Raw genomic sequence first — 12473 nt, forward strand, 5'->3', positions numbered from 1 at the left:
AAACTAGGGCTGGAGCTGGCCAGTCTGGACAAAATGGCAGCACCTGTCAGTGTATGTGAGGCCAGGTATGGGGTCTGCTAAGGACCAGTCCATATCCCAACTGGCTGTCATGCATATCTGTGGGTGCTATGACCTAGCAAAAAGAACAGGGCTGAGGTTAGGCATAGTGGGGGTTGTTGAGGATCACCCTAACTAGGCCAATGCACCCACTGGTGTGTGTAGGGACTGGGTCTGTGGCGGGACTGGGTCTGTGGCAAGCTGGCAAGGCTGGACCACAGCACCCATCGGTTCACGTCTGGCTGATTCCCCATCTGACTGGGACAGAACTGACCAGGCAGCTGCATCCACCAGCAGACAGACCACACCTGACTTGCACTGGCTGACATACACAAGAGCCAAGTTTGAGGTCACCCTAGATGAAGGGGAGCCTCGAACTAGACTGCTGGACTCAGACTCCGGCCACAGGGTAAAACTCAGGATGTGTGGTTCGACCTTGGAGTGTCTATATTGGGACTGGAACTCCTCAGTTGCTGATGCCTGTACAGTAGATAGCATCTCCAGATGCACATGTGGGACGTGACAGACAGCTCATTTAGGACAACAGGAGATGTTAACTGCCTCATCAGAGGATGGAAAACAGGGCAGGTTGAACAATTCTCCTGGCCAAGCTTTGTAGCATGTTGCTGGGTCTGTGGATACACTAAGGTAGACTTTCCCAACCAATAGAACTTGGAAAGGTTTCCTCAACCCTGGAGCAACAAAACCAACTACTTCTTAGAACTATCAAAACCACTCAAGTAACACCCTTGGAACCATCTTCCCTACAACGGGGTCTCTACGGTGTCATCAAGTGACCATTCCCCATTCCCAAGTGTTGGTGTAATTTGACAGCAAGGAGTGGTCCCCTCCCTCTCCTCTGCAGACACAGGAGAGGGAAAAAAAAAAAGACTGAAACATATTTCCCACCACTCCATAACTAACGTCCAAATGGACATGCATCCCTCTCAGCTATGTAAACAATATTAAAATTTTTTTAAAATATTTTTAAATAAAAGATAAAGAAAAGGGCCCATTCCACAGTGCAGTAGGCCTATCCTCCACCTGTAGCACCAGCAACCCATATAGGTTGTAGTTTGCATCCCAGTTGCTCCATTTGCAATCCAGCTGCCTGCTTATGGTCTGGGAAAGCAGTAGAGAATGGCTCAAAGTCTTCAGACCCTGTACCCACAAGGGAGACCTGGAAGAAGTTCCTGGGTCCAGACTTAGGTCAGCTACAGATCAGCTCAGCTCTAGCCATCGCAGCCATTTGGGGAATGAACCAATCGATGGATGAAGATCTTTCTGTCTCTTTTTCTCTTTAAGTCTGCCTTTCAAATGAAAACAAATTTTTTTTTTAAAGATGAAGAAGAAAAAGATGGCTTTTTCCCCAAAAGAACATGCAAAGCAACAAATTCTATATGTAAAGATGGCCTGGCCTTTCACAATTACAATAAAAACATCACGCCCTTATTACACATGTGAATCTACCAATAGTGTAAGTACAGTTTAAGACTAAAATAAGAAAGGAACATGATAATTAAGATGTCAACTACTGTGCCTCCTCAAACAAAAAGAGACAAGACTGGAAGAATAATCGGGTACCACAGGAAGAGCGAATACAAGCAACAATGTGTAAATCATAGCAATGAGAAGACACATAGTTCAGTCTATTTTTTTTTTCCAAAAACAGGAACTTCAGGTACAAGTATATTAATCTTATATCTGCTATCAATTTAATGTTAATCCAAGATCTTTAATTCTTCAATTAAAAAACCTATCTCAAGAACAACTAAGAATCTGATGCTATAAAAATGCTATCTCAAAAAGATGTTAATAGAAAAGATACAGCATGAGGAAGGGTAAAAGAGTTTGAGACTTACGATTGAGACAGTCTATGGCCTAAATCAAACCTGTTTGGTGATTATCATGGAAAAATAGATGATAATGATGATGGAGGTGCACCCAGGGTAAGGCTGGGGATCAGAAACATCAAGTCTATGCAAGCTGTGGCCTCTGACAAGGGTAAGAAAACTAGTTGAGATCATCACCATGAACATGAGCAGGGACAAGCTGACTTGAAGACAAAGACAGCAGATGCTACCCATACTAGATTCATAATCATTCAAATGCTTGAGCCTCAGGTATGACTGCAAGATTTAGAGCTACCTGACAAAGACAAGACACAGCAAAAACAAAAAGGTCCTAACAATAATATAGACAGTGAATAAAAGCAACTGTTAGGATATTGTAAAGGTTCTAAAGCTTCTTTATTCAAAATTCCCTTAGAGCAACAACTCCACTAACATCTTATGGGGAAAAAATGGATAACTGTTAATAATATACTTATGAATAAGTATCCCTGACTGTTCATAGTATACTTGTAATGAGAATCACTGATCCTTCAGAGCTAAGATAATAAGACAGGAGAGGTGCATGGTGGTCCAAATGCTAGCACAATGAGAGTAGGGGTGGAGAGAATCTGTGTGGCAACTGTGTGGAAGAACTGGTCCAAAATGGGGGCTAAAAGTCACTCCAGAAGGATACAGGGCAACCTGCTGAGGACAGTTATGTCCAGGGATGGCCCTGGTGAACAGCGCCAACAGTGTGCCCTGAAGAGGATGTGCAGGTGGGGATGAAGAGTTAAGTCTCCAGCCGGCCCTGCCTTGATCGGTCTCCCAAGAGGTGGCTTTTCCCATGAAACAGCAGGCAGTGAGTAATAACTCTCCAGGGGAGGGGCAGTGACTCAAGACTACCAGGAAGGCAAGAATTCTTCTGTCTATTGGCTGCACGGAGGTCAGAATGCGCCACAGGAACGGAGGAGGATGAGTTAACTCTAGGGCACTGGTAAACTAAAGAGCAAGGGAAAGTGGTTCAAAAACTCCGCTTGATAAGTGATCACCACCAGAAAGCACAGCAGTGGGGGCTGAGCCTGGACTCAGATTGCCTGCGCAGGAATCCCGAGCCCCCACACCCCGCACTTTATGACCTTACACAAGTCCCATAACCTCTCCTTGCCTCCTTTATAAAATGAAAGTAATAACAGTACCTGCCTAATAAGATGGTTTTGTGGCTTAAATAAGTTACATGTGTAAATCACGTCATACCATGTGTCACACGGTGCATAACAAGTGCTACTTAAATTTGTTTAAGTGAGGTGGTCCGGGGTTCATTTTGACATCTCCAGCTAAAATTGGAAGGGAGGGGATGTACATGCCCATAACTGGGGGACCAGGATGTGGTAAGGTGTTCCCTCTGCGAGGCTGCATCTGAAAGAGGGGCCAGCCTTCCACAGGGGTTAAAGGAGCATCAGCCCTCGGGAGAGGGGTGCGGGGGTCCAGGGAAACTTCCTTATTCCTTAGGTGGCCTAGGATTTTTTCAGATAGCCGTTTGAGATGCGGCTGTGATTGCGGGACAGCAGTTTAATTCCGAGCAACACGCTGTGCAGTAAAAACTGTTTGATCTACAGAGCAGACTTGTGTCTGGGGCGGGACGAGGTCTGAGGGAGCCGGGTGATGTTCCCAGGGGGAAGAGCTGCTAGGAGCCACCATCTGCCGGGGCGCTGGGCTAGCCTGGGAGGGAGCCTGAAGGCTGCCCGGCCGTGAGGCAGACGGGAGGCGCCTCCCGAGTCGCGGACGATCGATCGATCCAAGGGGAAGGGACCCTTCCAGCATACAGGACGCTTCACCACCATACAGGTCACTAGCGGGTCCCTCCAAGAGGAGGGGCAGCGCCGGCCCTACAGGCGGCCGGCACTGGACCCAAAGGAACCTGCCGCCCCGTCCCGCCCGCGCCCGCCCGTCGGTGGCGCCGGTACCGGGGGTACCTGAGCGTGGGCCCGATGCAGGCCGTGTCGGTGCTCTCGATCTCCCGCAGGATCCTCTCGTGCTCTGCCGCTGTTTCCAGGCTCTCCGCCTCCGCCATCTTACCCCGCTCCATAGACTGGGGGCGTCCCGCAGCGCGTCCCCTCCTTCGGCTCGGCTCACCTTTAGCTCCCTCACTCCCTCACCGCAGGCTCCCGGCCGCCCCAGCCTCCAGCTACCCGCAGGACGACCCCTCCCTCGGAGTGACCACGCCCCCTTACCTCACCGCGCCCAGCGGCGTTCCGCGCGGTGTCCACTGGGACTTGTAGTTCTCGGGACAACACTAGGCTGGGTTTTGTTCATTTACCCAGTGAAAGCCCAACACAAGCCAGCAACAGTCAATGACATTGCACATACAATGACAATGAAGTCAGAGGATGTCGCTAACCCCACAAATTCTTATAGAACATCTTTGTCACAAAGACCCAGCAAGCATGAATAGCAGGAAAGGACAAACAATATGCCTGCTGATCGCTCCTCCTGTGATCTCGGGATCAAGAGCTGGAGAATCCAAACCTTTAACACAAGAGCAGAACGTGGACGCAAGATGGTTTGGAAAACTGAGGCCAGGGATCACTTCCGGTTGTGAAGGTTTAGAAGCTTAAAAGGTGTAACTAACTGGAAGGTGTGGCAACAAGATGCCATTTGCACGGACTTATAAAAACGCAGTATTAAGAGACAGGGATGGAAAGGTAGCCTGCAGAGAAATCCTGAGGAGTCTCAAGGATTAGGCTAAGAAAGTTATAGTTTATACTAATGTTTCCACAGATCCAACAACCAACTGCAGCAGCTGAAACTTTAAATACAGACTAAAATGGCAGATGTTTGGCACTGCAAGTAAGACTCCACTTGCATCCCATATCAGAGTACCTGGGTTTGAGGCGCAGCTCCAGCTCCTGAATCCAGCTTCCCCTAAGGCAGCCCCTGAGAGGCAGCAGCGATGGCCCGAGTGAAGGTATTCCTGCCACATACATAGGAGACCTCTTTTCCTCTCATCCTCCTTCCCGCCCATAAGCAAGTATCGGCTTAGAGGTCCTAAACCTAGGGATTCTTATCCAAGCATCTGCCTTTCATAAACTCCTTAGGTTACAATTTTTAAATCAGACTTATTCATGGATGCTTGAGTTTTTGTGTAATGCTGTGAATGGGAAACTGCTGAAGGCTTCTGACATAATCAGAATAAAAATTTGACCAACAGCATGTGTGCAAGAAATGCATCAGTGGAGAACTTTTCTAATAGAAAGACACTGTAAGAGATGAAAAGGCCTAAACCAGGAACTGGTGATGAGAATGAAAAAAAGAAAAAAAAACAGACAAAGGAGACTTTGGAAGAATTTACTATTTAAAAGAAGGCTAGGTATTACTCCAAGATTTGGAGCCAGAGCAACCAGTAATGTTGCACCAAAGGAAGACAGATACACTGAGGCCATGGTAAATCCACATGTTCCACCACCACCTGCAATATCTGCAGCCCATATGGGCACCCATTCAAGTCCCAGCTGCTCCACTACAATTCAGATCCCTGCTAATTCATCTGGGAAAGCAGCAGAATATGTGCCAGGTGCTTGGATCCCTGCCACCCACATGGGAGACCTTCTGGCTTCCAACCCTGGCCATTGCAGCCATTTGAAGTAAACCGGTAGATGGAAGAAATGTCTCTCCCTCTGTCTTTTCTCTGTGTGGCTACTTCAAACAAATAAATCTTTCTGTTTTAAAAAAAAAATCATATCAGGGGACCAATGTGGTAGTCTAAATCCTCACCTTGCACATGCTGGGATCCCATATGGGCACTGGTTCAGTCCCAGCTGCCCCACTTCCCATCCAGCTCCCTGCTTGTGGCCTGGAAAAGCAGTAGAGGATGGGCCAAAGCCTTGGGACCTTGCACCCATGTGGAAGACCTGGAAGAGGCTCCTAGTTCCTAGCTTCAAACGGGCTCAACTCTGGCCGTTGCGGTCACTTGGGGAATGAACCAGCAGATGCAAGACCTTTCTCTTTGTCTTTCCTTCTCTCTCTAAATCTGCCTTTCCAATAAAATAAATCTGTAAAAGGGGGATAAAAAGCAAAACCAAAAGATTATATTCAAATTTTAAAAACTCCAAATTGTAGTGCTGAATGGAAACAAAGCAAGGCATGAAACAAGATAGACTACGTTCCTATTTCCTTTTGTAAAAGAATGCTCTTTATGTGTATTATGTGTACAGAAAATATTAAACAGATAGAATTATGTCTGGGAGAATACTCCAAAACTTAACCAAGAGAAGGTCTGTAAGGACACAGCCTGAAGTAGAAGGAAAGTAGTTTGTAACTACGCATCATTCACACTTTGGAAATTATTTGCCTCTTTTTGTATGGCTTTTTCTATAAAAATAGTAGCTATTGAAGCAAACAGCACAAGAGTTAAGACATTGCTTGGGATGTCTACATTACATGTTGGAGTATCTGAGTTTGAATCTCAGCTCTGCTTTCTGCTAATGTAGAGCACTGGAGGCTGCAGGTAATGGCTTAAGAACATGCATCCTTGAACTCAGGTGAGAGACTAGGACTGAATTCCCAGCTTCTGGCTTGAGACTGTTACAGGGTGCGAGTGAGATCACACCAGACATGTCTAAGGCTTTATTAAGGAGCCTTTATTAACCAAGCTTGGTAATAGAACATACTAGAAATAGCAGTTCACAAGTCCATACGGCAATCCAACCAATCAAAATCCAAAGGGGAACAAATGGTCATTATCCTTAAGTCCATCCGTTAAGCTGAAGACTTATGTCCCAGCTTCCCCAGCAATATAAGTTATCCTAAGAGACATGCAATGAATAACCTGGACACACTTACAAAGTTGCAGACATTCACCTTTCCTTGGCTTCTCTGCCCACATTCTACTACTGCTAGGCCTCACCTCTCCTGGAACTCCTGACAGCACACAAACCAGAAACAACAATATTATATCCATTGTCCCATCTAAGCAGTACACAGGGACCATGCTCAGGGGATTACCTGTCCTGGGTCAGCCAAGAGTCGAGGTGCCAGAGTAATAGAAACACCTGACCAGAAAGAGAGTGAGCCCCGCTTCATGGGCCTTTTAAAGGGGCTTGTGAGGGGCGTGGTTACGCAATAATGCAATACCATCCCCTCTTAGTTGATAAGTGAGTAACAGATGGGCAGGAGAGAAAACCTAAGTGTTGTGAGTTAAGGAGTTAATTGGTGCTCTTTGGGATGGGCCAAAACAGAAACTGGGCTTGTAGCTAAAAAGACTAATTGGACTCATCTGTATCCAACATGAATTAGGAGAATTAGGACGTGGATGGAAGAGTATACAAGGAGAGGTGAAGCAGCAATCACTGGCTGCACTCCGTAACAAGTCTGGCCCAACCAGACTTGCTTATATTTCAGGAGTGAACCTACAAATGAAATATTTCTCTCTCTCTCAAATTAATGAAATATTTTACTTTAAATGTTCTATTAAAGATAAGGTTAAAATAGTAGTTGTGAACTACTATTAAAAACAAACCTATAGCAAGGAGAATACATTGCAAGTCCTGGTCTCGAGGAAGCAAGTTGTTAAACCTGTATGTTTCCACAGATTCTCTTGCTGTTCTCATTTTATTTCATTACTCATGCTGAAATAATGCCAGGCACATGTAGGAGGAGCACAGGGAGTTTGGAGCCTTTTATATTTCTAGAGATCTCTTGCAATACCGAATAGAGGGCCCCTTCAGGCACCCTTTGTAGCATCTCCCTTAGATTTCCAGCCATCAGAGGAAGCAGACTGGTGTGTGCTGACCAGATATGTACGGTCATGGTTAAACTAACCTCTTTCTAATGTCAGCTGTTTTCTTGAGATTCCCTCACCCCCAGAACCAGGAGCTAATCAACAAAGCTATCTGAGCAGAGCTCAAATGAAGAAAGCCTGATATCAACACTCTCCATGCTTTTTTCTGTCATCTCTTCTTTATCTTATTTCTTTTTTTTTTAAGATGCATTCGCTTTTTTAAAAAAAGATTTATTTATTTTATTACAAAGTCAGATATATAGAGAGGAGAGACAGAGAGAAAGATCTTCCGTCCGATGATTCACTCCCCAAGTGAGCTGCAATGGCCGGTGCTGCGCCGATCCGAAGCCGGGAACCAGGAACCTCTTCCAGGTCTCCCACGCGGGTTCAGGGTCCCAATGCATTGGGCCGTCCTCGACTGCTTTCCCAGGCCACAAGCAGGGAGCTGGATGGGAAGTGGGGCTGCTGGGATTAGAACCGGTGCCCATATGGGATTCCGGGGCGCTCAAGGCGAGGACTTTAGCCACTAGGCCACGCCGCCGGGCCCAAGATGCATTCGCTTTTATTGAAAAGTGAGATATACAGAGAGGAGGAGAAAGGTCCTCCATCTGCTGCTTCACTCCCCAAGTGGCCACAATAGCCAGAGCTGAGCCGATCCAAAGGCAGGAGCCAGAAGCTTCCTCCAGGTCTTCCACAGGGGTGCAGGGTCTCAAGGCTTTGGGCCATCTTCGACTGTTTTCCCAGGCCACAAGCAGGGAGCTGGATGGGAAGTGAAGCAGCTGGGGGCACAAACCAGCGCCCAAATGAGATCCCGGCACATGCAAGGCAAGAACTTACCCACTAGGTTATCGCACCGGGCACACCTTTAGGCAGTTTTAATAATTAGACTTGATATCAGGAACTTAGCACAATGCTTGGAGGAATAAATGTTTAACGTATATTTCCATGAGCCATCAGTTGGACAAAACCTTCTCTAAATCTCTCGCTCCCCTTAACATCTTGGTCTTTCACCTTCTCACACCATCGATCTCCCACACTGCTATTACCATGAGGGGAAGAGTATAACTAACAGCACCACAACATATTTGTGTTTCTCCATATTATTTGGCCCCTCAGGCCCACTTGGTGTTCCAACTTCTATACTTGTTCACAGCACCCATTCGTCATCCTTTCCTCTCAAGTGAAAGTGGTGCGTAGCTCTGCTCCTCATTCTTTCATTCTTCGAATGAACACACCTGCCTTCCGCTTCACCGACAGTCACCATCCACTAAGTCCTCACCTTCCTTCTCCTTCACCATCTTTGCATTCAACTCGTGCTCATTTATGGTGTAAGAAGAATGGGGTTCCCAACCATTTTCCCAAAGCCATCTTCTCCTCGGGGAGAAACTGTTTCAAATATCCCTGTGCTAGTTCTTGCAATTATCTCTTTCCCTTCCTAGCTTCAGCCTTCCCTTCTCTGTTTTACTTTAGTTGTTGAACACATGCTTGAATCTTTCCAACTAAAACTGTCCCTCTCCTCTGTGCTATACATGAGCTATACAAGTTCCTCCATTCTCCTCACTGCTTGCAAATACATTTTACATTCCTTCGCTTCACTTTCTGTTTAATCCTTAACATCCTAATTCAAATCACTACAGGGAAACAACCTGTCAAATGTTATTCTAAACTTTCCAAATGCCAAATTCAAGGCATTTCTCCAGCTTTTGTCCTAGGGGATCTCTACTCTGTATTTGACAGCATTGACCCCAGTTCCAACTGGAGCAAAGAATCACAAGAAAAAGGGAGTATGCCTCCTCTCATACTTTTAACCAACATCTTTGCAACATTTCAGGGCATAGGCCTAGTTGAAAAGCCTAGATGTAGTTTATTGCATTAATATTTCTAGTTTATTCTTCCATGTGGCTTTTCAGTGTCTTATACTTTTGATGGAGTTTGCCTCCCCGACCCTTTCTTGGGGTTCAGCCATATGACTTGCTTTGGCCAACGGGACAGAGAAGTAGGAAGCAGAAGGCTGAATTGTATTTACATAGTTGCATTTCCTCTCTCACTTCTCTGGAGTCACCCTAAGAAAAATATGCCTAGTACAGCCTCCTGACTCAGGCAGAATAAGACATGTTGGGCAGACCTACCCAGCCAACCCACAAGCTGAAGCCTGAAGCAGAGCTACCCTAGTCAAACAAATACTTAAAAATTCAAGAAGTAAGTACAAGAATTGGCACTGAAAAACAGAAAAATACTGTTGAAAGAAATTATAAACACTTAAATAAATGGCAATATATTCCATGATCATTTATTACAAAAGGTATTATTGGTCTTGACTCTAACGTTCTGTTGGCATAGGCAATGGCAGAAAGTTTAACATTCTGTTCTCTAAATATATTTAGAAATTTCATTGGGGGTCTACTTTATTCAATAGTAGAGATGCATTCTATCGATTTTCTTTGATTCCTGGTAGTCTGGTCTCCATTACCATCATTCATTTGTGAGATTACAAGTGTATGTTTGTTTACCTTAGCTTTTGTTTTGCAATTTCTATGGAGGTTACCTTATTATTTAGTGAACATATATTTGTCCTTTTGGGACTGGCTCATTTCACTGAGCATAATCGTCTCCAATTTACTGCTTGTTTTTAATTCAGTTTGCTCCTATTTTTTCCAGTTTCTCTTGGTGGAAGTTTAAGTCATGGATTTGAGAAATTTCTTGCTTTTCAACATAGGCATTTATATAAATTTCCCTCTTGGTTCTATTTTAGCTGCATTCCTTATATTTTAGTATGTTGTGTTTTCATTCTCATTCACCTAAAAATATTTTCTAACTTCCCTTATGATTTTGTTTTCAATGCACTGGTTATTAATTTTTATTTCCACATATTTGTGATTTCCCAAATCTCCCATTACTAATTTCTAACTTAATTCCACTATGATTCAGAAAATGCACATTGCTTAATTTCTATCATTTTAAACGTATTGATACAGTCTGCCATGGTGTTCTCCATGTGCCCCTGAAGTTTTCTACTATCTTATTTCTATTTTTCTATCCAACATTGAAAGTGAGGCAATGAAATCCACAACTATTTTGTTGACTCTATAGCTACTTATAAACCTGTTCCTGGTGTTTTAAATTCAATGTAATAAAAAGTAGTTGATTTTACGCTCTCTCTCTCTCTCTCCTCTCAATAATAACAGGAAACAGAACTCATTCTAGATCCTTCTTTTCCCTCATCCCCTACGTCTAGCAGACAGTCAAGTCTTGCTAATTTTACTCCTCTGTTTAGTCTTGCGTATCTCCTCCATCTCCTGCCTTACCTAGTTCAGCTTCTTGCATACCACACAGATCTACTACAACCAGCCCACTTGCCTCCATTCTTCATATTATTTTGCTAATGTGGTCTATTTCATTCACCTATAATGGTACACTTGTTCTTACCACTTAACTCCAAACTCAACTGCTCCTCTAGGGAGTCTGTACCGTGTGATCTCATTCGCCCACTTGGGCTCCCAGCCTCTTGTGTATGCCTCTGTCCCAGGAGTTATTATACAATTTTACCACTCTCTTAATCTCTTCTGTCTCTTACAGCAGAGTTAGGAGCACAGACTTTGCTATCAGGAAATATAAATTAAAACCCTGACTCTCTGGTTTCTACCTGTATGACTGGGCAAGTTAATAACCTCTTTATGCTCAGTTTCCTCATCTATCATGTTAGAGTATTAATAATACCTGCCTCCTAGGGTTAAAATGAATTAAAAAATAAACAGCATTTAGTAATAATAATAATAATAATAATGTTAATATAAGTACACTTATAAAATAAGTGTTACTATTATGAGTGTTATTTGCTTCTGTAGCCCCAGCATTTTATTAAAAGGTTGGGAGGGGGAAACCCTAGTTCATGCAGCTTAAGCTGAAACAGGATGGATTTAACAAGGTGTTCTTCTTGGGTTTTGTTTCACCATTCTATTTGTTCTATATGAACAAATGGAAAGTTTAATATTCTGTTGTCTGCTGCCTGCACCTTGCTTTCCTGGTGAATTCATTCTTCAAGTGTGTAACTTTTTTTTTTTAAAGATTTATTTTTTTATTTTTATTACAAAGTCAGATATACTGAGAGGAGGAGAGATAGAGAGGAAGTGGAGCTGCCGGGATTAGAACCAGCGGCCATATGGGATCAAGGCGAGGACCTTAGCCACTAGGCCACGCTGCTGAGCCCAGTGTGTAACTTTTGTCTGGGGAGAGGTCTTCCTTTCCTATCAAATGCAATAAATCACTGTGCATTGCCCCTGTCGTGCTGTGTGATTTTGAGAAGTGGTGATAATAACAGCAGTCACTCATTAAGTATCTGTTGGGTACTAGAAACATAATGTGATTTCTCATTTCATCTTCACAATCATCCCACCATGAAATAAGAATTATTGTCTCCATGTTTTTTGAGGCACTGTGTGGTTCAATAACTTGCTCGAGGTCAGGTGGCTAATAATCCAGAGACAGACTGAAGTTAGTAACTACACCTAACCCCTAAATTCATGCATTTTCTTTCATCACTGTTACTAGTCTCCAAGCCTATCTCTCAACCTATGTCCCACTGTCTGATAGGTGACTCCCTAAGAGGTAGAAATGTGTCTCCCCAGAAAGACCTAGCATTTTCTGAGTATCCTTCCTTTATCTCTCCACAGTGCCGTAGTTGGGTTCCTTACTGGTAGAAGGAAAAACAGAAGGAACCATAACTGAAGAGTGGTGAAAGCAGCCCAGCCCCCTGGGCCCGCCTGGCTGTGTTTGTTGCTCCAGCACCACTAGGGGCTGTGCAGAGGCCT

At 44.3% G+C, this 12473-nt stretch overlaps 1 protein-coding gene across 6 annotated transcripts in view; it reads right to left on the bottom strand.

Moving 5' to 3' along the window:
* The window catches only part of EXOC6B (exocyst complex component 6B), a 584809-nt gene that overhangs the window by 544944 nt on the left and 27392 nt on the right, over positions 1–12473 (bottom strand). For 3 of the 6 annotated variants that reach the window (XM_058667963.1, XM_058667967.1, XM_058667966.1), the window contains exon 1: positions 3863–4084. The exons of 1 other annotated variant lie outside the window; for it this stretch is intronic. In XM_058667963.1, the coding sequence (XP_058523946.1) occupies positions 3863–3975 (113 nt within the window). In that variant the 5' untranslated portion in view covers positions 3976–4084. Of the gene's footprint in view, positions 1–3862; positions 4085–6890; positions 6984–12473 lie in introns of those variants that run through there. 2 more of the 6 variants (XM_058667965.1, XM_004582805.4) reach the window with 2 other exon arrangements.

The sequence above is a fragment of the Ochotona princeps genome, chromosome 8 (genome assembly GCF_030435755.1).
Source record: "Ochotona princeps isolate mOchPri1 chromosome 8, mOchPri1.hap1, whole genome shotgun sequence".
Taxonomy (NCBI): domain Eukaryota; kingdom Metazoa; phylum Chordata; class Mammalia; order Lagomorpha; family Ochotonidae; genus Ochotona; species Ochotona princeps.